Source organism: Bos mutus, chromosome 18 (assembly GCF_027580195.1).
Source record: "Bos mutus isolate GX-2022 chromosome 18, NWIPB_WYAK_1.1, whole genome shotgun sequence".
Classification (NCBI taxonomy): Eukaryota; Metazoa; Chordata; class Mammalia; order Artiodactyla; family Bovidae; genus Bos; species Bos mutus.
In genome coordinates this window covers 25,699,168-25,726,906 of record NC_091634.1, presented here as the reverse complement: position 1 = coordinate 25,726,906, position 27,739 = coordinate 25,699,168, and the positions used below count along the sequence as shown (strand labels likewise).

Here is a 27,739-nt window from a genome sequence, read left to right as displayed (position 1 = left end):
CTTGAGGATTGTCAAATCTTTTGTGATTTCTGGTCATTTGGTGATTTGACTTAATTTGGGGCAGTTGGGAAGGGTCAAGGCCACTTGCTTTGATAAACTGTAGGTGGGGGAATGCAGGTGTTTAAACCAGAAAGTGACACAAATAAATGTAGATGCTTGTAGTAGCAGAAGTGTGGCAAGGACAGGAAATTTGGAGCAGCATAGCTTCTTCTTTTTAATAGTTACAAATTTGTTTTATTCTTTTTATTATGTTTACAGCACAATATTTAATTTCTAATCTTTATTTAGCAAGATCACTATTTAACATTTCTTTTATTTACTGGAAGTATTAAATTAAAAATTAAGTGTCATTGGATTGAACATAGCAGCGTAGCTTCTCCATGCAAGCATTAGCCTGGTATTGTTACTGTCCTTTCTGTAACAAACTTATTGAGCAGGAGGCATCGTTTGGGACTACCTTCTAATAACTTTCAGTTCTCCGGCAGCACCATCTGAGGGCTCCAGAGCCACTGTGATAGCTTAGGGTGTCGGCCATGATGTTGTCTGTGGCGGACAGCAGGACAGAGTGGCCTGGGTCCTGTGAGATTCACTGTCTGTGTGGTGGCCTGACTTTCTCTCTGGAGTTTGGGACCTGCCTGCAGAAACTGAGTTGGCCAGCTGGCCCTGAGCCTTGAGGACGAGGAAGCACTGGAGGTGAGGAGGATGAGTGGTTGGGCTGCCGTCTCGGCTTACCTGGCGCTCCTGTGCCAGCCACCGTGTCCAGGCACTGGCATTGCCAGTCACAGAAGCCAAGGGTGGCCTGGCTTCCCATCTGTGTGGTGGAGACAGCAAGGTGGTGGCCACGGGCCATGCTGGGGAAAACTGTGTGAGCACCGTGGGCGCCAGTAAATGTGCTTCTCAGAAAAATAAGTCACTAGAAGAGGGCAGGTGTTCACAGATGGGCAAGGGGAACTGGCTTTCGGAATCGGTTGTGACCTCGATGCCACGGCCATGATACCAGCCTCTGTGTCCTTCCAGGGGCCTCCATTCTTGTGATGCTGGTCTCCCTCAGCCATCTCTGCTTGTCTTATAAAGACAATTCCCTCCTATGGGTAGGAGTAGGTCCCTACCATGGGCACCCTACAGGGTGTGGGCTCGATCCCTGCTAGGGGAGCTAAGATCTCCTATGCTTTGTGGCCAAAAAAGCAAGCCATTAAATAGAAGCAATAATGTACCAAATTCCATAAAGACTTAAAAAAAAATCCACATTAAAAAAAAAAAAGTCCAGCTATGGGTAAATTACGTTTCTATGGTTACGGTCTTTGAGTCAGTCTCCTTGGACGTTTAAATAGGTCTGTGTTTCCCCTTGGCTTATTTTTAGGTACCTTCGCGTATTGTCCTTATCTCCAGGAACATTATGTATTTGAGCAGACGGGGCAGGTGCCAGCCACGTCTTCCGAAAGCCAAGTATCTGTAACCCCAAACTGCCTTAGAGATGTTTGATGGTGCTGTGTCTGAATGTCCAAACCACTCCCAAATCAGTCTGTGAAGGACAGTCGTTGCACGTTAGGGATTTCTGCCTGTTCAAATACCTTTCAAATGCCTTGGCCCCTGTCTCGTCTCTCTCTTTTCTGCTCTGAAGATGGTTCACCATGCCTCACAGCCAGCCTGGACCTGGTAGGCTTTTTAATGTCTATCCAAAGCATACAGAAAGATCTCAGTTTTCCTTTGGGGAGCAGACAGGAGCCCCCTCTCTTTGGCAGTGCAAAATGAGAAGAGGGTTGTGGCTCTGACTGAGGACACCTCCATCACTCAATATGTCTCTGTTCGAACTGTGAGGACCAGTTCCAAAATGGTGGTGGTAGTGAGCCGTGCCTCCAGGGAAGGTTTCCAGAGACCCACAAGATTTATTTAGCAAGCCTGTTTTTGGCTGTGCTCTGCAGCTGTGCATGAAAAAGACATCTGGGGCAAAAAGGGAGCCGAGTTCCAGGTGGTTTTTTCACGTTGTCACAACTGTAAAGTATCCATTTTTTATAAAAAGAAGGTGAATGGCAGCCTGTCTGTATAAATATAATATTTCTAAGGTTTTAGAAGTGGTGGAATCGGGGTCTAGGATAATGGCATAGCACTTTATTGAGACTTGTGTGTAATGATTTACTTTCTAATTTTTTTTATTGAAAACTTTATCCCCCTCAAAAAATCACATCTCTCACTCAATTCTCCCTTAAATGTGATTTCCGTGCATATAAGATCAGGAGTCACACAGGCTGAGGTCAGATTCTACATCCCCATGTGCAGCATGTGTATAACGCCCAGGGACTTGATGGCCCTTATTTTCTAATTAATAAAATCAGGACAAGAGTTTATATCTCCTAGGCTTGTTATAAGGAATAAACTATGTAAGACATATAGCATGTCTAGCGCAGTGCCAGGTACATAGTAAGCTCTCGATGTTAGCCTGGCAAATCATTTCATACGGTTATAATTACGTAGCATGGATAGACGTTCTTTTCTGCATTTCATTATTTTTTTTAAAGATGTTTTTGTTGTGGACCATTTTTAAAGTCTTTATTGAATTTGTTACACTATTGCTTCTGTTTCATGTTTTGGTGTTTTGGCCGAGAGGCATGTGGGATCCTAGCACCCTGACCAGGGATTAAACCCGTATCCCTTCACTCTCAGCCCTTCACTCTCACCTTCTCATGGGAAGGCAAATGAGGACCAGGGAGGTCCTCATTTCATTATTTTTGATACACGTGTCCATGTTTCAGGGTCTTTCTATTTACCTTTTTTTAGTGGTTTCATACTGTTTATCAGTTAATATGCCATAGTTCATATAACCATTTCTCAGTCCTTGTGCATTTCTCTTCAGTTCAGTTCAGTCGCTCAGTCATGTCCGACTTTTTGCGACCCCATGAATCGCAGCATGCCAGGCCTTCCTGTCCATCACCAACTCCTGGAGTTCACCCAAACCCATGTCCATTGAGTTGGTGATGCCATCCAGCCATCTCATCCTCTGTTGTCCCCTTCTCCTCCTGCCCCCAATCCCTCCCAGCATCAGAGTCTTTTCTAGTGAGTCAACTGTTTGCATGAGGTGGCCAAAGTACTGGAGTTTCAGCTTTAGCATCAGTCCTTCCAAAGAACACCCAGGGCTGATCTCCTTTAGGATGGACTGGTTGGATCTCCTTGCAGTCCAAGGGATTCTCTAGAGTCTTCTCCAACACCACAGTTCAAGAGCATCAATTCTTCAGTGTTCGGCTTTCTTCACAGTCCAACTCTCACATCCATACATGACCACTGGAAAAACCATAGCCTTGACTAGACGGACCTTTGTTGGCAAAGTAATGCCTCTGCTTTTGAATATGCTATCTAGGTTGGTCATAACTTTCCTTCCAAGGAGTAAGTGTCTTTTCATGGCTGCAGTCACCATCTGCAGTGATTTTGGAGCTCAAAAAATAAAGTCTGACACTGTTTCCCCATCTATTTCCTATGAAGTGATGGAACCAGATGCCATGATCTTCGTTTTCTGAATGTTGAGCTTTAAGCCAACTTTTTCACTCTCCTCTTTCACTTTCATCAAGAGGCTTTTGAGTTCCTCTTCACTTTCTGCCATAAGGGTGGTGTCATCTGCATATCTGAGGTTATTGATATTTCTCCCTGCAATCTTGATTCCAGCTTGTGCTTCTTCCAGCCCAGCATTTCTCATGATGTACTCTGCATATAAGTTAAATAAGCAGGGTGACAATATACAGCCTTGAAGTACTCCTTTTCCTATTTGGAATCAGTCTATTGTTCCATGTCCAGTTGTAACTGTTGCTTCCTGACCTGCATATGGTTTCTCAAGAGGCAGGTCAGGTGGTCTGGTATTCCCATCTCTTTCAGAATTTTCCACAGTTTATTGTGATCCACACAGTCAAAGGCTTTGGCATAGTCAATAAAGCAGAAAATCCTGATGTAAACATCTTTACCCACAACTTGGTTTCTTCTGGAATGAAGTTCTTGAGTCAAAGGATAAGTAAGTAAGTGTTAGTTGCTCAGTCGTGCCAGACTCTTTGCGACCCCATGGACTGCAGCCCTCCAGGCTCCTCTGTCCATGATTTTCCAGGCAAGGACACTGGAGTGGGTTGCCATTTCCTTCTCTAGGGGATCTTCCCAACCCAGGGATCGAACCCGGGTTTCCTGCACTGCAGGCAGATTCTTTACTGACTGAGCTACTAGGGAAGCCCCAAGTCAAAGGATATGAACATTTAAAAAGCTGAAGTGTGTTACCAGATTGCCTAAATCTGGTGTTATAATAATCATATATGCCAAGGCATTGTAAAATTTTCCTCGTGGCATATGAAGATTATTTTTCCCTTGACCTTGTAAATACTAGTTTGTCATTTTGCTATCAGGTATAGAGTCCCACCTCATCATTTAAGCTTATCGTGTTTCTACAGTTATCAGTTGCTTTTCTCTTACGTGACTTCTTTCATAGTGTTCAGTTATTTGACTTGTGGAGTTATAGAGGTTAACTTTAGAGATTTATATAGTCTTTTTAGTAAAATTGTGGTAAAATACTCATAAAAATTACCATTTAAGCCATTGTTAAGTGAATAATTTAGCAGTGTTGAGTGCATTCCCAATGTTGTGCAGGTTCATCACTGTCCTTTTCCAGAACTTTTCATCATCCCAAACTGAAACTGTACCCTTCACACAAAAGCATCCTCCCTTCCTTCTGTTCCCCAGCCCTATCCCCTGGAAACCTCTGTCCTGCATTATGTTTGCTTGTTTGTTTATGACTGCCCTGGGTCTTTGTTGCTCTGCACGGGATTTCTCTAGTTGTTGTGAGCAGGGTCTACTCTAGTTGCGGGGTGTGGGCTCCTCATGCGGCGGCTTCTCTCGTGCAGAGCACAGGCTCTGAGTGTGCGGGCTTCAGTAGTTGCAGCACATGGGTTCAGCTGCCCCTCAGCACGTGGAATCTTCCCAGACCAAGGATTGAACCCACCTGCATTGGCAGGTGGATTCTTAACCACTGGACCACCATAGACGTCGTCTGTGTTCTACTTTATGTCTCCATGCATTTGCGTATTCTAGGTACTTCGTGTTTTATGTGGAATCATTTGTCCTTTTGACTCTGGCTTATTTCACTTGCATAATGTTTTCAAGATTAACCCATGTTGTAACAAGTATCAGGGTTTTGTCCTTTTTCCAGGCTAAATAATATTCCATTGTATGTGTTTACCACATGTAAACACATTTTATCCATTCATCTGTTGATAGACATTTTGGTTGTGTCCTCCACTTGGCTGTTGGCTGATGCTGTGGTGAATGTGGATGTCTGAGTGTCTGTCTGAGTCTGTGCTTCTGGTTCGTTGGCTGTACACCTTGGAGTAGAGTTGATGGTTCATATGGTAATTCTATGTTTAGCTTTTGAGGAACCCTCAAACTATTTTCCACAGCAGATGTACTCTTTTCCCACTGGCAGTGAATGAGGGTTCCAATTTTTCCACATCTTTGTGAACACTTGTTTTTTTCTTTTTAATACTTAGTCATCCTAATGTGTGTAAAATATCTAGGTACACAAGTTTTACTGGTTATTTTTATGATTATAAGTTTTTATTATATTTTTGTTTTGCCTCTTATCTCCTTTTCTGTGGTTTTTCTAGAAAAGTAGTTAAAAACAAAAAAACTGCCTGAGCGTTTTTTTTAGTGTTTGTAATTTCAACTTTTGCTTCCATAGTGAAAAGATTCTCTCTTGTCTCTAGATGGAATAAATATTTTCTTCTGTTTTACTTTTTTTTTTCATGTTAAACTATCCCACCACAAATTATAGTGGCATATCTGTATATGCACATGTATGTAGACATTCATATTATGTGTATAATGAGGGCTGAGTTTCAATTAATTTTTCCCTGTAGCGAGATCCTATTATCCTATGAACATTAGTTGCTTTTTTTTTTAATTGTGGTGATACTTTGTGTTTATCACTTACCATATTCTTATATTCTTACTTTCTTATATTCTTATATGCAGTGAGTATTCATTTCTGGACTCTTTACTTATCCTGTTTATTTGTGATTTTGATTATTGACATTTTTTTTTAATGCCTGGAAAGGCTGGTCCCATCTTACTGCTTTTTCTCCATGATATGCTTTGATAGCTTATATATTTTCAAAACAAATTTCAGACTTTGAATGCTTAGGAACTTGAAAAAAAAATGAAAGTGTAACTGGCTCAGTCATGTCCGATTCTTTTGCAGTCTCCATGGGGACTGTAGCCTGCCAAGGAAGCCTTTAAAAAATTGGTGGAAGGTAAATGGAAATTGTTTGAATCTGTGTACTGACCAAGGAAGGATGGAACTTTCCCATCAGGTGACATAGTATGACTTTATCCATTTTCAAGTTTTCCTTTTTTCCATCTAATTTAATTGCTTTCTTTATATAATCCTCACCCACCGCCATGTCATGCTAGTTATGAACTGTTTTTCTGGTTTTGGTTGGTCTCGTGAAGCGCTCAGTTGATCAGTTGCATTGGAAGGCATTTCTTGGGTTTCACGGTGAGACATGCTGACTGCTTTACCGTGTGTCATATGTTATGAGCTGGTCTTTTAAAAAGCTTCCATTGTTGGCAGGCGCCTTTTCCACACCCGAGTGAGGGGGCTGAAAAGACGTGTGTGTACAGTGAGAGTCTGTGCTGCACCACACACACACCTAAAGATCTTGGAACACACAGTGAGCTGGCAGCGGGTCTAGGATTAAGCAGAGGAATTTCCAATTCCTGATCTCTTTTTGGCTAACTGTGACTAGAGTATGTCTGAGCCCTCAATGAATATCTGATTCATAAAGTTACAGTGTTTAACCAGCATCACAGAGGGAACTTTGTGAAACACCCAGAGTTGCAGGAATCAGGCATTTTGCCTCCTTACCCCACTTACCCTCTCATCTCGAGACCCAGCTTTTCTTCCCATACATGAGAGCCATCTAAGCCATCTCTGTTTCTCTTTCCCCCAACCCCTTCCATTGTGTTTGTTTAGTGGTCTTCTGGGTTTGAGTGCTGATTCTGCTACTTGCTTGTCACCTCTCTAAATGGTACTTCTGGGAGCCTCTGTTTTACCTTCAGTAAAATGGGGATAATACCACTTTCCTTATGGGATTACTAGGAAGAAAACTGAGCTCATGAGAATGAACTTGTGAAAAGCAGCATGGGATCCTGGATTAGATCTTGGAATAGTAAAAGGACATTAGTGGAAAAGCTATGAAACCTAGATAAAGTCTGGGATTTAATTAATAGTAATGTACTAATGTTATTTTTTTTTTAGCTTTGGCAAATGTGCCATAGTTAAGCAAGGTAGTAATATTATATAGCATGGATGAAGGGCATGCTATCTTTGTACTGTGTTTGCAACTTTTCTATAAACTTGCAGTTATTCCCAAATTTAAAAATTTTTAAAAGAACCTGCTTTGCAATGATAGTGTTATCCAAATGTGAGGCACATTTATTTCAGATATCGTTTGCTAGATTATTAGGCCTATTAAATAAGTATTTGTTCAATGAACGTTTGTCAAATGACATTTTACTAAGCGCTATGACAGTGTAAAGAAATATAAAATGAGCCTCTGCTCTATAGTCTGTTTCAGGGAAAGAAGCTGAAAAGACACAGTCTGCCAAGTGCTAACACAGTAGATGTCACAGGGGCTGTGTGGTTGAGAAGCTGAGACCACAGGTACTGTGGGCTCTGCAGAGGGACCCGTCTGGGCTGAAGCAGTAGGAGGAGCCTGTAAAGAAGAGGGGCTGAGGTGAGAGAGGGATGGAGGCAAGGACATAGGAGGTAGAGACTAAAAGTAGCAAAAAACAAAGGAAAACAAGATTTCCCTCATTGTCAAGAAGAATAAGTGTTTTGGGACAGATAAGTTGTGCACATCAAATAATTAGGATTAAGAACACTGGCTATATTGAATAGAGCTTAAAAGTAACATACAGCATTTCTCTAAGGGCTGGTGAAATTGTTACTCCTCGTCTTTGACAATCCAGTTTTTCTCTCTACGTTAAGTCGTGGCTCAAGGATCGTGCTCTGTCACTGTTTTACCAGGGTGACCATGGGGCAGTAACTGAATGTCTGAAATTTGGTTTCTCCTGACTATAAGCTGCGATGGGGTGGATTTAATTCTGAAATTTCAAGTCCTTATGTTCTAAGAACATGTGTATATATACAGGCACACCTTATCTTATCACTCTTTGTTTTATTATGCTTCATTTGTTGTTTAGTTGCCAAGTTGTGTCCGAATCTGTGTGACCCCATGGACAGTAGCCTGCCGGGCTCTGTCTATGGGATTTCCTAGGCAAGAATAGTAGAAATGGGCTGCCATTTCCTTCTCTAGGGGATCCTCCTGACCCAGGGATGGAACCCATGTCTCCTGCATCTCCTGCTTGGCAGGCGGATTCTTTACCACTGAGCCACCAGGGAAGCCCATTGTACTTCACAGATAATTAAAAAAATTTTTTTTAAAGCAAATTGAGGGTTTGTGGCAATGCTGCCTCAAGCAAATCTGTGGCACCATTTTTCCAACAGCATATGCTCACTTCGTGTCTCTGTCATATTTTGATAATTCTTGCAATATTTCAAACCCTCTACCAGCAAAAGAGTTGATGGTTAGCATTTTAGCAATAAAGTGTACATTATATTTTAAGACATAATACTATTGTACACTTCATAGAATATAGTATAATGTGCTGCTGCTGCTGCTAAGTCGCTTCAGTTGTGTCCAACTCTGTGCGACCCCACAGATAGCAGCCCACCAGGCTCCCCCGTCCCTGGGATTCTCCAGGCAAGAACACTGGAGTGGGGTGCCATTTCCTTCTCCAATGCATGAAAGTGAAAAGTCAAAGTGAAGTCACTCAGTAAGTGTCTGACGCTTCGTGACCCCATGGACTACAGCCTACCAGGCTCCTCCCTCCATGGGATTTTCCAGGCAAGAGTACTGGAGTGGGTTGCATTGCCTTCTCCATAGTATAGTGTAAATGTAACTTATATGCCCTTGGCAAGCAATTGTGTGACTTGCTTTATCATGATATTTGCTTTATTGTGGTAATCTGGAATCACACCTGCAATAACTGATGTATGTCTGTACATACACACACACACAGTTTTTTTGAGAGCAGAGAGGATAAGCATGGACGAGTAAAGTTTCAATGCTAGGATATCTGGCTTTCATATTTTGTCTCCAATCCAAACTTGAGATAGCACAAAACTCTTAAACAGATGAATGACTCTGGTAAATCACAGGCTCTCGGATAGCTCTGTGCACAGACTCAGTCCTGGTGGGAACCCTTGTAACTAGATTTGCAGCTGCACAAATGGTCAAATCCAAATAGTATTGACTGGACAGTCTTTCCCACTGGCATGCCCCAAGGCTCTGGTTTTATTCTTTTCCTGGTTGACAATTTCATCATAATTTTTTAATAGGCAGTACATACATGTTGTCAACACTTTATACAAAAGTAAAAAAGCTTAAACAGTGTAAAGAAAGTCTCTTTCCTGTTCTCGTCCTCCAGCCTCCCCTTCCCTCCCCAGAGCAGTCCCTGTTCTGTTTCTTATAATTCTTTCCAATTTGAATATACAAGCATGTCCATATATATTATTTGAACGTATACACATAAATGTTAGCACAATATACCTGCTGTTCTTCACTTTCCCACTTAAATCATCTTAGAATTTTTTCCGAAAAACTTGAAACTGACTTGAAAATCTTTGCCCCTTCTGTCTCCTGTTAACCCCAAAGAAGGAAACAGTTTTAGTTCCAATAAGAACAGTAATCACAGCAGATTGAAATGCTTTTTGTTGTTCAGTTGCTCAGTTGTGTCCGACTCTTTGTGACCCCATGGACGGCCGCACACCAGGCTTCCTTGTCTATCGCCATCTCCCAGAGCTTGCTCAAACTCATGTCCATTGAGTCAGTGATACCATCAAACCATCTCGTGCTCTGTCAGCCCCTTCTCCTGCCTTCAATCTTTCCCAGCATGAATGAAATACTTGAAACATATTTAAATCCAAGAATTCATAATGATTTTTAAACAATAAAATTTCACTTTTTTGGGAGGATGTGAGAGTATCAGCTCATTCTTCTGAAAACTGATAAATGAAAGACCAACTATTTTCCTTCTTTTTCTTCACAAACTGAACCTTGACTGAAGCAACTTAGCAGCAGCAGCAGCACAGCAAGGTGGATTCTTTTTTTTTAGCAAGGTGGATTCTTAACCACCAGGGAAGTCCACCAAATAGTTGATAGGTGAAATTCCTCTTTAGAGGCATGATAGATTATTACTGTTTTGCAGTCCCTCACCAATTAGTGGATTCAGGCAATAACCATCAATGGCTGCTACCATTGCAGGAGAGACACCAGACATTCTGTGTCTCCTGATGGGAGTACTTCACATGTATGGGGTAATTTGTATTTCCTTCACTGTGAAGTGTCTCTGTGCATTTTTTTTTTCCTTGTTGATTTGTAGAAGCTTTTTTCATATCAAAGAAATTAGCCACTAGTCTGTAATATGAGTTGATAATGATCTTTCCAAGTTCATTGTTTTCTCTTTTAATTTTGCTTTTGCCTTTTTTTTTTTTTGCCATTTCAATTAAAAAATGAATATAGTTGAATTCATCAATCTTTTATGACTTTTAGATTTTTGGGGGTCATTTTGTTAATTAATTAATGTATTTTTGGCCATGTCTTATGGCTTGTGGGATCCAAGTTCCCTGACCAGTGGAAGCACAGAGTATGACTTTTATTGATAGATTTTGTATGCTACCTTAAACACTCTTTTCTGCTTTGAGATTATAAAAGTATTCTCCTCTGTGTTCTTTTAGTTCCTTCATGGTTTCCTCTTTATGTCAAAATCTCTGGTCTATCTGGAGTTGATTTTGATGCAAGGAGTGAAATAGGGATGTAACTCAGTTTTTGTCTAGTACACTACCCACTTGCCATAGTACAGTTTACTGAACAGTCTGTCTTTTCTGTAGGAATTTAAAATGTCACCTTTGTCATATACTGAATTACTTAATTCGAGTGTGTATTTAATTCTGTTTCTGAACTTTCTTGTTTATTTAATCGACACCTGTCTATTCATGTATCAGTGCACATTGTTTTAGCTGTTGTAACTTTATAGTATGTGTTAGCTAATACTCTGGAGAACACCCCTGCCCCTACTTCCTCATACACGCAAGACTCTTCATGTCTAGAATGTTTATGGCTATTCTTCTGTGTTTAGTTTTCCATATAAATTATTGAATAAATGTATTTGATTCTCAAAAAAGTCATGGTTTTTTAAACTGAAATTGAGTAAAATTTATATATTTTGTGTAAAGAGACTTGCCATCTGTTGTGTTTTACTAACTCAACCAAGATGCTGGGAATATAAATAAAAATTCTTGCATTTATTTTGGGGAAACATCAGTTGCACAAAATAAAGTTGTTTATTAACTAATTTACTCTGCATGTCAGACAATATTTAATATATTGGAGAGAAAGCAGATTATTTAAATTAATCACAGGTGGTTCCTAGGCTCTTTGCTGTTTGTTAAGATCAAGCTTGGCATCATATCATGTGAAGAAATTATAGTTTCAGCTGACAACCAATCTTACATTAGCCTACAGGATCATGTGGTTGCTTCTGAGTTATTATAATCCTGGGTCACATCAGAGGATGTGCAGAGAGGGAGAAATAGTCTGTAGCAAGTGAGTGGTTCAGGCTCTGAAGGCAGACAGCAGGGGTGCGAATTAGGTGCCCTATGACCTTGGAAGTTTATTTAACCTCTTTGAGCTTCAGTTTCCTCAACTGTAAAATGGGGTTGTGTATAAGGCTTAAATGAGATCATCTAAAAGGCTTTGCACTTTGTCTGGTACATACTGGTGTTCTTTAAACATTGCTGTTATCATTTATATTGGAAATCTAACTCTGCAGGTCTGATATTATCTCATTTATTATGGTCAGTTTGTGATATCATTATTTAGAAATAAAGGCAATAGAAGATAACTAGAAAAGGGCAGCCAGGCCGTTAGAATAGGGCGTGACCTAGAGACATTAAAGAAATGGCAGGCCTTTCACTGAAACAGAGAAAGTGAATGAGAAACAGGGTGGCCAGATATTTATTCTGTATTGCTTGAGAGCATGGGAATTAAAACCATCTAGTGGAATTCAGTTTAGCATAAGGAAAGTCTTTCTGGTAGCTACTTCTGTTCAACAGTGGAATGGCTCTTTGGACGAGAGGGGAGTTTGTGGGAGAATGGTTACATGTATATGTATGGCTGAGTCCTTTTGCTGTTCTATCAGCTACCTGAAACTATCACAGCATTGTTAATCAGCTATACCCCAATACAAATAAAAAGTTAAAGAAACAATGGAATGGCTCTATAGTGAGTTGTTTCTTAGAAGAAATGTTCAATTAGGATCTGGATGGCCACTGCTGCTGCTGCTACTAAGTCGCTTCAGTCGTGTCCGACTCTGTGCGACCCCATAGACGTCTGGCAGCTCACCAGGCTCCCCCGTCCCTGGGATTCTCCAGGCAAGAATACTGGAGTGGGTTGCCATTTCCTTCTCCAGTGCATGAAAGTGAAAAGTGAAAGTGAAGTCGCTCAGTCGTGTCCAACTCTCAGCGACCCCATGGACTGCAGCCTACCAGGCTCCTCCATCCATGGGATTTTCCAGGCAAGAGTACTGGAGTGGGGTGCCATTGCCTTCTCCGGGATGGCCACTAGGAAACACCAAAAAGAGATTCTGAATTACCAAGATGAGGCTAAACCAAGGGGGTTTTCCTTCGGAATTCTAGTGTAAATGTACATATATGTTAGTCGCTCAGTCGTGTCCAACTCAATGCGACCTCATGGACTGTAACCCGCCAGGCTCCTCTTGTCCATGGGATTCTCCTGGCAAGAAGACTGGAGTGGATAGCCATTCCCTCCTCCAGAGGATCTTCCTAGCCCAGGGATTGAACCCAGGTCTCCTGCATCGTCAGGTGGATTCTTTACTGTCTGAGCCCCCAGGGAAGCCCAAATCACATATGTGGAAAATTCTTTGTATATTTATGGCTTATCCATTTTCAAAGAATTTTAAATGTTTCAGACCATGTTTGGTTCCTTTCTGAGTGAGAGGATATTGCAGTGCCTTGGGGTCCTTGTGAACATGAGTAATCATCAAAGACCTGGAGAAATGAGGAGACTCAGGAATCAGCTCATTTCACTTCTGTCTTTGTCTGTTGTTCCCTTGGATGCCATCTTTTCTGTGTAGGCTGTTAATCTTTGCTCCTCACTTTGAGTATGTATCTTTAAAAGAACAAGCACGGTACTCAAAGTTTACTACCTCTTAGTGTGAATGGAGCTTTTTGAAAGAAGGTGGTATTTATTTGTACCTAGCAGACAAGTGATAAGTTTAAAGAAAACCCTATAAACTTGACTTTGGCCTTGACTATGCTCTATGTATCACTAACACACTTCCCTGGTGCCTTACTTTTCCTGCTGCTTTTATTGCAATAAATGTAACCATAGTATGTTAGAAAATTTTAATAAAGTTATATGAAGGAGGTAATATTTAATAATGTATTTATTTCAGATCCATCTTCCATTTTTTTTTTTTTTCTTGCAGGCTCTTACTGACTTACTGTCTTTTCCAGTATTATGTTCTGTAAAATCTTTTGCTGTCACTGGGTAACATGTGTGGTACCCTTGTAGGTTCTGTGTTATACCACTAAGTGAGAAACCTGGTAAATGTGAACACAATGCTGAGCTGATCTCTAAAATACCATTTATGTATTTTCAGTGAATGACGAACCCACTGCAACCACTGATCCCGAAGAACCCTCTGTTGTTGGTGTGGCGTCCCCGCCTGTTGCAGTGTCCAGTGTGACCCCGAACCCCACCACTGCGGCTATCCCTGCCACGGCCACACCAGCCGAAGGGGAGGAGCCCAGCACTTCGGGCACTCAGCAGTTCCCTGCAGCCGCCCAGGCCCCTGATGTTCTGCCTGCTGGGTGAGTAGCCTTCTGTCCCACCACAGCACCCCCCCGACCCCCTAGAAAAAAACCAACTGGGGCTCCTTCACCAGGGCAGAAACAACGTGGTTATTCATTACCTGGTAGCTAGAGTCCCTGGGGAGGCTGCCATGCATAGGAGCGAAGAAGGTGTGGAAGGACTGCTCGTTCTACATAAATCTTGAAAAAGACCTAAATCATCTGGGGCTGAATCAATGCTACCTTATACAGTGACTTGAAATAAACAGCTCGACTCAAAGAGTGTGGCTTTTATGGAACAAGAAGCTCATTTTGCCCTCCAGAATCACTGGGTTTGCCCAGCTCCTGCCTAGAAAACAGCTTTTCTCCCTTGCATTTTATCTCAATGGCCCATGGAGGACTTTAGGCCCTGAGTATTACTGTATGTTTTTCCATGGCTTGGGCTGATGTTAACGTGGACTCATAGTTTTCTTGCCCCACCTTTTGGTTCAGAATGAGATCCTATACAAAAGTTCTTGGGTGATAGGAAGATGGCCCCAGTAGGCCAAAAGCGAGAGGAAATGAAGCGCAGGGACCTGGGAATCAAATAGATCTGGATTTGAATCCTAACTTGACCCTTTATGACCTTGCCCAGGTGACTTACCATCTAGGTAGGGTAGAGGTGATAATCATGCATAACTACCTCCCCAGGAATTTGTTGTTGTTCAGTCACTCAGTCATGTCTGACTCTTTGTGACCCTGTGAACTGCAGCATGCCAGGCTTCCCTGTCCTTCACCATATCCTGGAGTTTTCTCAAACTCACGTCCATTGAGTCAGTGATGCTATCCAACCATCTCATCCTCTGCTGCCCGCTTCTGCTCCTGCCCTCAATTTTCCCATCATCAGGGTCTTTTCCAATAAGTCAGCTCTTTGCATCAGATGGCCATGGTGTTGGAGCTTCAGCTTCAGCATCAGTCCTTCTAATGAATAGTCAGGATTGATTTCTTTAAGGGGCTCCAGTAAGACAGTGTATGTGAAGCCCTCACCCAATGGTGAGTGTTACACCTGGTGAATGATATTTCTAAAGTGGTTATGAAAGAATCATAGAAGAAGGGAATGGTTCTGAACTGGGAAACAGTCTTATCTCAGGGTTCCCAATCACTTGTCAGGGCCAATTCCATGCGGTCCCACCGCCCATCCTGGTTATCAGCTTGGAACCAGGGAAGCCCTTGTGATAAAAGGGAAGGATGGTATACTGATGTATAATACACCATACTGTTCTTCAGCCACTTTAGAAAACCCCATTGTCCAAACAAACAAAAAATCCTAAATCTGAAGGCATTTGGGATTTTTACCACTTACATCTCACATCCCTAGCATCTGGCACACAACTTACATTTCTTAACAAAACACAATGAACACATGAAAAATATCACAAATGGTTTTTAATCCCTCAGACCCATAGAGAATCAGGGGGTACTGAGAGGTGGCTCCAAAGTCTTCTGTGAAAATTTTCATTTTGTGAAAAGATTTATAACTACTTGCTTGTGTGCAACTCCTTCCTACAGAGGCTTTTTTTTTTCCTCTTGTGTATGTGGTAAGGAATACTCGAAAGACCTTTGTTTGGTTTATAATTTGAAATCTGTATATAATTTGGGAGGAACAGAGTGGGATCATTTTGGCAGAGGGAGAGAAGATGGCCGCCCGGTGCCTCAGGAGCCTGTTTGCTTTCCGCTGAGCAAAGCCTGGAAGGAGGGCTTCCCTCCCGTGTGTCAGTCACAGGCAATTAGGGCTACTGGCTCAAGGCGTCTTTATGTAGGGCGTGTGTGAGGGTTACTGTTCTCCTGGATTGGGCCCTTCCTGTTTCCAGGCAGCTGGAAAACTCCAGGCCCTGAAAACACTCTTTATTCTGAGTCTGGCGGTCAGAGCAGCTCAGAGAAGCTGGTTTTCCTACTTGGCCTCCCACCCCAACCAGAGGCTGAACTGCTTCTCTTGGGTAGAGTTTGAACAGCATCTTCTCCCTGGAGCGTTTAGAATGCGATGGTAGGTCTGAGGAGGCTGCTTCCCACTTGAACATGAGTGGTGGTCCGGAGAAGGTCATTGAGACCCAGTCTTGGCCACCCAGAGGGGCTTCCAGGTGCCCACTGGGAGTTCTGGTACTTTGTGGGCTGTCTCGGGGCCTGGCGATTGCCACTGGCAGTGCTGAGTGCATGGCGGTGAAGCTGGCAGGCTTTCAGTTCTCTGGTCTGTGATGGCAAGCCAGAAAGGGCACACTTTCCACCCCGAGCCTCCCAAATCACAGCCCTGCTGTCTCCACCCTAGCAGCTTACTTACAAGTTTAGGAGATCCAGACAAGGTGGATCATCCCTCCCTTCTTGGTATCTTACATTCAGGAGTCAGGGGAACCACTTTTAATCTTTTAAATAAAATTCTGAACATAATGTTTCACCACCTAGAATGCCTCACTGGTTTCCTCTTGTCTTTAGGAGTCAGTTCTCAAATCCCTAATAAGACCCTAATAAGAAAAAGCTCTGCAGGACAAGGCCTCATCTACCCCTCAAACCTTCCATGGAAGACGCGCTTTGCTTTGCTCTCTAAGCTCTACCCATAATGACTTATTTTAGTTTGACAAGTATAGCACCCTTTCTCTGGGTTGGGGACTGTCATGCTGGTTACAGCTCTGAAACCTTCCTCACCATTTTGTCCATTAATTTCTATCCATCTTCAAGTCTCAGATTAATCAGCACTTGCTCTGGGAATCCTTCCTCCATCCCCAGTAGACAAGGTCAGACTGCTCTGTGTATTGCAATTCTTCTCACACGCATAATTGCGTGTTCTACGTCCCTCTACCCAGCTGGGCTGTAAATGCCAAGATGGCAAGGAGCCTGGCACAAAGTCAGCTCCCAAGACATACTTGTAGTGCATTAATGAACCAGTTTTTTGAGGATTCCCCACGTGGCTTAGTGGTAAAGAATCGGCCTGCCAATGCAGGAGACGCAGAAGACATGGGTTCCATCCCTGGGTCGGGGAGATCCCCTGGAGGAGTCAGTGGCAACCCACTTCAGTATTCTTGCCTGGAAAATCCCATGGACAGAGGAGCCTGGTGGGCTTCAGTTGGTGGGGTTGCAAAAGAGTTGGATATGCCTGAACGACTGAGCAACAGCAATGAATCAGTTTAAATGCCATATATATATATATTTTTTTTTTTTTTCCTCCACCTGGATGAATGTTTTCTGCTTCTTTGATGCCTCAAATAAAGAGGACCTATGACAGGAATTACATTTTCTTCCTAAGAGCAAGACCTTAATGGGTCCCTCACTAGGCTGTCTGGCTTTGGGTTCACGTATGACTCTCACAGGGGCGGGCTGCTCCTTCCTGCTCACTAGGGGTCTTCATGCCTGGGGAACACTGCAGAGCACGTTCCCCCCTTTGTGTGGCCTTTGTGAGCCACGCTAGACTGCTTTTTTTGAGACATCCAGCCGACTCTGTCTCTTTCCAGCCGTACCTTCTCAACTTCTTCATCTCCTTCACAGAGCAGTCAGGCACAGTTCACTTGGGGGTGCCAAGGGCTTATTTTTCCAGTTGCCACATGGCCTTTCTGAAACTTGCAGCAGATGCAACTGGTCATAAAGATGTCACATCCGCCTGTGTTTTAGTGACTGAAGGCCACCGAAACCTGGGCTGCCTCAATCCAAACAGAACACCCTTTATCCCTTTCCTGTCTCCCGGTCTCTAAACCCTCCTCCTGCCTTCTGTACCTTTTAATTTAATTAGCGAGAAAGGAGCCAATTGGAAGGGCGTGGCGCTTTCAGGCTGCGAACGCCTGTCAAGGGAAGGGGTGCCAGCCAGGCTCGAGAGACGTGTTGAGATAGTGGCCTGGGCGAAGGGCAGTGGGGAGGGAGGCCTGCTTTGATCAGCTGGCCCTGCATCTGGTTTTTATCAGCAGGGAGCCCACTTTGGGGACCAAATGCTCATTAACAGACCGTGTGTACATGGCTTAGATAAACTCCAAGTGCGTCTCGGGCCCCGCCGCTCACCCAGGCCCTTGCGCACAGAGGCACATTATTCCAGCCTGGCAGCCCGCGCCGCGCTGTGGTTCCTTACATAAGGGAGGCCGTTGTATTTGGACTCTGCCGGCTTACCTCAGCGCTGCCATTTCACACCATCCCTCTCCTCCCGCAGTCATTGGCTGCCCTGGCTGTTTCCTGCCTCAGAGGAGAATTAGTTGAGGAGGGTGTACTTTGGGTCTGTTGGATTTGCCATCTCCCCCTACGCCCAGGTCCAATTCTGCAGACCTAGAGGTCCTTTCTCCAGGTGGTCCTTGACACACTATCAAGGGTGACAACCTGGTAAGAGTTCTTTGATGTTTTCTTCCTGGAGACACTTTAAGAGACATTGGAATTTGCAGCTTCTCTGCTAAGTTATAAACCAGCTGCTCCCATTGAATTTCATTCCAAACTCAATTTTGTCGCTAGCCAAAGATCCTTACCCAAGGAGTTTTAAAACAGTGCTTTTCAAACTGTCTGTGAAAAACTAGTCCTTTTTTTTCCCCCACGGTTTTTGTTTGTTTTAATTTTTTTTCAGTCTCTTATGAACTCTTACTTCGGTCCTCTATTTAATGAAACAGATCTACAGATCATGTATTTGGATGTTGTGGCAATGTCAAATTGGTACAAAAGTTTCTAAAAGCCTACAAACTTCTGAACTTTTCTGGTCACTGAACAGTAACAGTGTGAGCCATGGACCATAGTTTGAGTAGCAAAGGATTAAAGGATTATACTGGAGAGTCTGTGCCTTTGTGCTAAGTAGTATGGTTTAGTTCTTGACTCTGCAAGGATTATTACATGCTTAGGTAATGCCAGATAGTACATGTTACTGGCTTCCTCCTCCTCATCTCAGAATGAAATCCTTGTTTCCAAAGATCCTACTGTGTCAGGGCTGGCCCATGAGAAGTTCTCCCCCTGCTCTATGTATGTTTTCGTGTGTAACTAGGAATTTTCATTTTACTACTCTTGCTTGAGAGCTCCTCAGGAGCTGGTGTTACTGTGTCCTCCATTTCTGTGTTTCCAGCGCCGAGCATAGTACTTGGCTTCTAGAGAGATGGAGTGAGAAGTGGTTGTTGAAAGACTAGATAAGTATTTTCATTCTCAATAGCTGTTACAATTTTTTATAGTTTTTTTTTTTTTTTTTTGAAAAATTGGGAAAATAGAAGAAACAGAACAACACTAACAGACACCCACCTAGATATAACTATTGGCACGTTTCACGCACCTTGTATCTCTTTTCGCCTGATCATTAGCAATAGTTAACACATGTTAAAAGCTTCCAGCATTCTGGGAGTGCTAGGTTTCATAGGTGGGTTATTTCAGTCTTCATGGCACTCTGTAGTAGCTGCTACACTACTTTTACCCTTATTTTGCAAATGAGGAAACCTTAAGTGGTTTGCCCAAGACCACATGTACAGACATGTACATGTAAACATTAAACACAAATCTACCAAAATTTAATAATCTTAGGGCATGTGCTTTTAAATTTTATTGTTTTAATTGTAAAATATTTTAAGCATGCAAATAAGAATAGAAAGTAATATAAGAAATACCTGTGGGCTCCCCAACTCAGTCTTATCAAACTTTAGCATTATGCTGCATTTAGTATAAACCTCCTCCTCCTTACCTTGATTTTTAACCTCTTTATGAAGGAGACATTATAAAAAAATAAAGTTGAAAGTCCCTGTGAATGCCTCCTCGATCCCATTCCCTATATACAGAGATACATGGAACTGGGGACATTCATTTCAACTGCTCTATGGTATTCTGTTGTATGAATAGGTAAAATTTTATTTGTTATAATTAAAATTTATATTTACCATGTATGTGATAGATATATAAATATAAAATAACATTTTATGTTTGTGTTTGTTTATATTGTAATTACCTCTCTGCCTTTATTAACAGTGCTACAATGAAGTGTTTTCTGTGCATGCCTTTTTGTGTGCATGTTTGTTTCTTTAGGGCAAGCACTCAAACTGGAATTTCTTCTTTGTAGGAGGATGAAGGTTTTTGCTTCTAGTAGATGCTGTCAAATTGCTTTTTGAGTCAGTTCACCAATTCACACTCCCATGAGCATATATAAGCATTCCTGCTAAAGCAAAATTGTCAGATAGTTTTCACTTTGGCCAGTCTGAGGGATGTGAATGGGATGTCTCGTGCTGGTTTACTTTGAATTTTCTTCATTATCCTTGAGATTAAACCGCTTTTTATATTTTTTAAAAATTTGGCTTTTGAGTTTCTTTTCTTGTGAATTGTCTGTTCATGTATTCTTGTCAATTTTTCTGTTTGGCTATCTGTTGTTATAATCTGCAGGATTTCTTAATATGTGCTGGGTACCAGTTGCCTCTCAGTTATGTGCATTGCAAATATTTTCTGTGGCTTGTCTTTAAACATTTTTGTGTTGCTTTTTATTGTACAGGAGTTCAGATTTTAAGTAGTCAAGTTTGTTCATCTTTTTCACGTGCCTTTTGTGTCTTGTCTGAAATACTTCCTTACTCTGATTATGCAAAAATTTTACACGCATACATGACTCTCCCTGACCCCCATGTTTTGTAGATTCTGATATGTACAGTATTTCACATTTAATTTCTTTAAAATCAAGGTGTGATTTACAAGCATTAGAATGTTATAGTTTAATTGGCAGAGTTTTTTGTTTTTTTTTTCTTCCTTGGTGATATGTTAAAAATCTTATAATTGGTGGCATTTTAGATTTAATGAACAATAGTGTATTTTTATTGGAGAAGGAAATGGCAACCCACTCCAGTGTTCTTGCCTGGAGAATCCCAGGGATGGAAGAGCCTGGTAGGCCGCTGTCTCTGGGGTCGCACAGAGTCGGACACGACTGAAGTGATTTAGCAGCAGCAGCAGCCGTGTACTTTTATAATTTTTAAACAATATTTTGTTTATCTTATGCATGTTATTTTTTCCACTCAGCATATTGTAAATAATATTTTAAATGACTGAATATTCATTATAGAATTAACATAATTTACTAATTTTCCATTTTAAAGCATTTAGGTTTTTTCCAGTTTTTCTGTAACATGTTACAACATACTGTGACAGATACACTTACAGCTAAATCTTTGACACATAATTATTTCCTTAGGCTATATCTTCAAAGTAGAATTGCTGAATTAAAGGATGTTCATGTAGTAGAAGTTTTTAACCAAGTTGCAAAATTGCCCTTGGGAGCATATATATCCATTTTTGCTCCTATCAACTATGTCTTTTAAACACTTAAATTTTTTTTTAATTTAAATTTTTTTGGCCATGCTATGCAGCCTGTAAGATCCTAGTTCCTTAGCCAGGAATTGAAGCGGCTCCCCCTGCACTGGAAGCATGGAGTCCTAATGAATGGACCACGAGGAAGTCCCCCACCAACTTTTTTTTTTTTACTGGAGAATAATTGTTTTGCATTGTTGTGGTGGTCTCTGCTTCCATAAAGTCGAATCAGTCATAATGATATATATCTCTCCTCTCTCTTGAGTCCCCTTACCCCCCACCCCCTCTGTTCTACCCTTCTAGGTCATCACAGCACTAGGCTGGGCTTCCTGTGTTATACAGCAGCTTCCCGATAGTTATCTGGTTTACGCAATAGTGGATATATATCAGTGCTACTTTCTCAATGTGTCCTACACTCTCCAACAATTTTTTAAAGATGATTTTATTTATTTATTTTTGTCTGTACTGGATCTTCACTGCTGTTTGAGCTTTTCTCTAGCTGTGGTGAGTGGGGGCTACTTTCTAGTTGCAGTACGTGGGCTTCTCATTGCAGTGGCTTCTCCTGATGCAGAACACAGGCTCTCGGGCATGGAGGCTTCGGTGGTTGCAGCATGTAGGCTCAGTAGTTGTGACACCTGGGCTGTGGAGCACAGGCTCAATAGTTGTGACCCATGGGCTTAGTTGCTCCATGGCAAGTGGAATCTTCCCGGATCGGGGATTGAACCCTTGTCTCCTGTGTTGGCAGGTGGATTCTTTACCACTGAACGACCATGGAAGCCCTCTTCAACTATTTTTTAAGAGTGACTATTTTCCTACATTATCAAACTTATCTACAATTTTTTAAATCTGAAAATTTGATTTAAAAAAAAGTTTTTATTTTTTTAGTAGACACCATCTCTAGGACTTGTCTGTAGAAGATGCATCTCTGTGAAAGCATATCTTTTAATGTTGCCATCTTCCATTGAAGGGCTTTGTGGACTTTTCCAAGGCAAAAAAAAAAAAAAAAAAGGGATGGTTGAAAAAGGAGGAGAAAAACAGACCTTAATTCAGAGTCCTCAGTAGCTACTACTGTGCCCCACTATGCTTAGAGGGCATAAAGTGCTGGTTGTTGATAGTTTTAAAAAGGGGGTTAGTGTGCTTGGATTTAAAGGAAAGCTCAGTGTTTCAAGAAGGGTTCTGGGGGGAAAGTCTGAGTTTAACATACTTCTTACCCAGTTTATAGAGGACCTCCTGAAGCAATGAAAACAGTGGCGAGGAGATGTGTTCCATTGCACACAGATTTTTGACTCATAATACAGTCTGACAGTGTCCCTACAGAGGAAATAAATCTTATGGTTCACCCAGGAAGTGGCCAGAGCTTGGGGAATAAATGGGATTTGGTTCAGAGTTTAAATTTATTATAGGATCATAACATAAGAAAATATGAATTTCTCGTAATGTTTGCCTGAGGGAAGTTGAATCTCTACATAGGCAGCTTTAAGAATACCTGAATACTTTCAGTATATTTTTCTGAAGTTTAGTTTGTGTCTAAGTAAACCAGCAAGGCATCTTTTGTTTACTGGTGCCTAAGTATTCTAGTAGGACTTTGCTGATGAAGAGAGTGTATTTTGAATGAGAGTCAGCTTCACTAATGCCCAGTGCTTGTGTTAATAAAATTTATTAACAAATTATAAATAATACAAGTTTATAATGCTCTTAGTAAGAATTTGTGATTCATCTCTGATCTTAAACCAAAATACTTGGACTATCAGATTTAAATTCCTTCTCAATTTAATTTGACTCTTGGTGAAACTGTGATTCTGTCCAAACTTACGGGAATCTGACCAAGATGTGTGTTAATCAGGATGGTTGAATATACACTGTAACGGCAAGTAACTGAGAACTGATTACCTGAAGACCTTTTAGGAAACTTTCCACAAGAAAATGTGGTTCAGGTAACCAGACAATTTCCTTTCAGATAACATAGAAATGATTGCATGCCATCCTAATAATGAAATTGAGATTTTCTGCCTTTACCTTTTCAATAAGGATGGTGGTTTGGGGCAGAACTGGGGCATGGAAGAGATACAACTTGTTATTAATACCAAACACAAGGTCGTGTGTTTGATGCACAGTGAGGCCAGACAATACCTAAATGCTGTGGTTTGGAGGGCAGAGAAAGGTTTATTGCAGAACCATACAAGAAGATGGGTGGCTTGTGCCCCCTAAAATCCCAAACTCCCCAAAGGGTTTCAGCAAAGCACTTCCAAAGGCAAGATGAGGAAAGGACGTGGTTAGTTGTTGCAGACTTCTTGGTGTTGAATCCTTTGTTCTTGCAGCTGTCCATGTAGGTCAGGTCACGATGTTCCTATAAACCTCCAACAAGACAAATATTATTCTCTGTTCTGGAACTTTTTATATGAATGGACTCTTAAAGGTTGGAACCTTGAGAATGGGCTATCCTGTATATTTCAGACTATATGTAACATTCTTTTACAATAGGTGCAGAGCCAACATGACTAAGCACACAAAGTTTAAAGCAAGAGAAACAGATCTAATATGGAATCAGATGTGCTCTTCCCTATTACAAACTGAATAAAGGACAGTTAAAATCCATAGGAGCAAAGGGAATTTAGGTTTTTTTAAAAAAGTACAGAGATTAATTGAAACTGAAGACTGTGTTTTAAATCCTTTCAAATAGAAAGACCCTGTGTAGTCCATGGTCCAACTGAATGTTACGCATTGAAGGCCAAGGAGCAATGTGTTGGGAAGGGACCTGAATCGAGCTTGGGCTTTTGAACACTGTTTCTGAGAGCATCAAAGGAAGCTATTCAGTGGGAGAGGATGTGACCCACGTGACCAGGATGCAGTATCGAGACCCATGGGTAGTTTCATTGAAAAGCCTTTTAATCTCAGCATGAAGAAGATGCTTATAAGGTTCAGAAACCTAACCCCTGCCAGGGATGCACTGATGAAAGGTCGCTGCCAGTATCACTTTCTTGGCATGGGGAGACCAAACCAAGACAGTCAGAAGGCTTAATCTATGTGGGTCAGCAGCTACAGAGGGGAGAGGAGAATCGGGAGGCTCATTTGATTGACGATAGAATCGACCGACTCTGCCACAGGAATGGAGGGGAGGGATTTGTATGAATTCTGAGGAGCCGTGCAGGTAGGGAGGAGTTGAGAGTTCTCTAGGAAGAGCAGCTAGGCCAGGTCACAGATCAGGGAGGACCCACATGGACATTTAATCCGAGCAGGAGTCCAATTTTAAAAGGAAGAATGTAGATATCAAAAAAAAAAAAGAAAAAGAAAGGTAATGGAAGAAAGGTCTTATTCCTCTTGGTAAGTATTTTTCTAGCTAAGCCAATTGAGAGGGTTCATAGAAGGACACTGAGATTCACCGGGCAATAATAGTGCCTGAAAGAGAGCCTTTCATTTCTAAGGATCAACTGGGATCAAAGACAGGATAGACAGGTCTTGTCTAGGCTTGGGAGGAGCAGCCATAACTCTTGAATATAAGCAAAGAGGACTTCACGCCGATTTCCTTCCTGACAGTGCAGGAAGACCACTGTGTCAATTAAAGGCATTTACTTCATGGAATTTTAAGAACTGTCCCTTCTTCAAATGAAAATAGTAGTCAGAGTATAATAAAACCAAAGTTCTCTCCTTGCCTCACATGAAATAGAAAAGAAGCCAGAAGTTGAGACCACTTACGAGATGAAAGTTATAACAAAAGAATTGTTGAAATAAAGAAAAATGTGTTTTAGCACCTTTTCTCTCCAACTACAACACCACGTATTTTGTCTTTATTCAAGGGACAGCCCCACCCGCCTATTATGGTCAGTTTTCCAAACAGTGACTGCAAAATGAGCAAAGTTGTTTTATTGGGGCTTTTGTGCCACGAAATTGCCAAGGACAGGAAGGATAGAGCTAATTTCTTAGGAAATGCTGAGGAATTCTCGGCTCCTTAAATCTTTATTAGGAGCAAATGTTACGAAAGAGTGGTTTGCTACCCTTGCCTTGAGGAGCTTCCATATTTCAGTACTTATCCTTAAGCCAAATATCTTTCTCAAGACTTTCTTTATTTCCAAATTCAGATGAACAAAGAGAGTATCAAATTTGCTGCTTGATTACCAAGCAGACAGGAAGAATTTGGAGAGGTGGTGTGAAATCATTCTATGTTAGCCTCCTTTGTGGCTGAAAAGTCCCTACTTGATCCCCAGAGATGGGACACTAGCCTCTTGAAACTTGCAATATCTGTTACTCTTTTATCTTTAATTCAAAAGGGCATCGAGAGGGAGAAGAGCTTTAACTTGGCCCTGTGTGTCTTTTCACCTGATCACTTTTGCCAGAAGATTCTCCCCGCTGCTGCTGCTTCTTTTTTTTTTTTTTTTAATTTGGCTATGCTGGGTCTTAGTTGCAGCACTCAGGGTCTATATTTACGGCATGGGGGATCTTTTAGTTCTGGCCTTTTAATAAAATACCAACTAAAGTGCATAGATCTTCCTTTTGCCAGAGCAGGGAGGAGCCAGGGCACTTGGGCCAGGTTACCAGTAACCGCTTCAGCCAGAAGCTGGAGTGGGAACATAATATAGTGTTAGTCACTCAGTCATGTCCAACTCTTTGCGACCCCATGGACTGTAGCTCACGAGGCTCTTCTGTCCATGGGTTTCTCCAGGCAAGAATACTGGAGTGGGTTGCCATTCCCTTCTCCAGGGCATCTTCCTGACCTGGGGATCAAACCTGGGTCTCCTGCTTTACAGGCAGATTCTTTACCATCTGAGCTACAGGGAAGCCCCAGGGAGCGGGAATACCCAGGAGAACAAGTGTCCCCTTGAGGGCATTTTAATCGTGTTTGTAGTACTCTGGTCCTCAAACCAGTAGTGGATCCCTTTTGAGAGGAGGGAATGTGGAACAAGCAGACCTCAGTGCTCCCGGGGGAAGCCTCCTAATGGTGCAAAGTGTGTAGCCTCTTCCTATAGATGATATCTGAGCAAGGGTTTCTGGTGAAAAATGGAGCCTAGAAATGAATGAGGTGGATTTACTGTAATGTCTCCCCAGTCATGATCCTGCAGGGCTCCCTACCTAGACTCCTGTGCTAGGGAGAGCTGTTCATGTTGGGGTGGGTGGTGGAAAGGCACCTGGCACCTTGTCTGCTGGGTTGTGGGTTTCTTATAAGTTCCACTTGCCCTTCCTTTCTTCCTTTCAGGGGTCCATGGTAAAACTCATAGGCTAGAGAGTCTGAGCTGAGTTTTATTTAGCCCCTCTGAGCCTCGGTTTCTTTGATGATGATGGCATGTCCCACCTTAAAGGATGGAGGCAGGACTGAATGAGGTAAAACAGGAGCCTGCAACTCATTGTGGATGCTCTGTGGGTGATGATTACCCCTTCCCATTTTTGCCTTGGAAACCTTGCATGTATCTCTATCTGAATTAGCCTCTGAGAGGCTCATCAGTGGTGTCCATTGATCAGATATGAGAAACGGTATCAAATAAAGCTCATATCTATTTGAGTAGATACACCAGGCTTAGTGATAGAACTTAGGACATTTATTTCAGTATACAGTCAACTCTCTGCTATAACATATGTGTTCCTAGAAATCACCGCTGCCAAATCATGCAACAAAAACCACAGGGTTTATGGGAAGAAATGGGTTAAGGACACAACAGACAAAAATTTGTCAGTGACACACACACAAACAAGAAGGTAATAACACAGTGGCAGAGTTTTACACATGTTAAATGGTTGAGATGATAATACACAATAAAGACGCAGGGTTCCACCATAAGACCTGCAGTTTGCTTGTGGAAGCAGATGCCTGAGGATTAGAGCTTGTTGAGTGTTGTCTTAAAGTGGTACAAGAAGGGTTTTCTGAACTCAGACAGGAGTTGTAACACCAGATGTGGGTGAGTATGATATGTAACACGCTCCAAAGTGAGGTAGCAGGTAGATGTGTGTGGTTTTTTGTGTTCCTACAATACTGGGTTCAGCCCAGGGAAGTCTTCTGTGTTCCTAGTATGGTTAGAAGACAAATACATGCACAGCAAACGCAAAATTCACATCATGCTCACGTTCCCTTAAGTATCAAATCACACTGGCATAGACCTATGTCTTTAAAATACGCATTTCAGCAGAACTGACTGTACTAGCTTCCTGGTAAAATCCACCTTCCTCTTGAAAGTGCCCAAAAGTAGAAGTAGATAAAATCAGTGTAAAACATAAAGACTAAGGGACCATTCGCATCCTTTATAAAATGGTAATCATTTTATAAACAAAGATAAATCTTTGCATTCCTTATATGTCGGTTACTGTATTCTGGGTCAGTGGAGTTACTGTCAGACTGTGTTGAATGTGGGAATAACAGGAGTATGGGGATGGGTGGTCCTTTTCTCTGTTTTGTAGTGATTTTGCCTTTGGATCCACTGTTTGGATCATCTGCTACCTTGTCTTTCTGCCATTGGCACAGATGAGCCACCCTCAGCACCCACACACAGAGACAGGGGTGGAAAAGCCAATAAATAGCAGTTTGCTGTGTTTCTTGGTTCATCCAGA

The 27,739-nt window shown here is 41.9% G+C and overlaps 1 protein-coding gene across 1 annotated transcript in view; it reads left to right on the top strand.

The window, feature by feature from the left end:
* WWP2 (WW domain containing E3 ubiquitin protein ligase 2) overlaps positions 1-27,739 on the top strand; it is a 143,608-nt gene that overhangs the window by 84,062 nt on the left and 31,807 nt on the right. Inside the window, exon 8 of the mRNA XM_005896501.3 lies at positions 13,768-13,978. Coding sequence (XP_005896563.1) covers positions 13,768-13,978 — 211 coding nt within the window. The remainder of the gene's footprint in view (positions 1-13,767; positions 13,979-27,739) is intronic.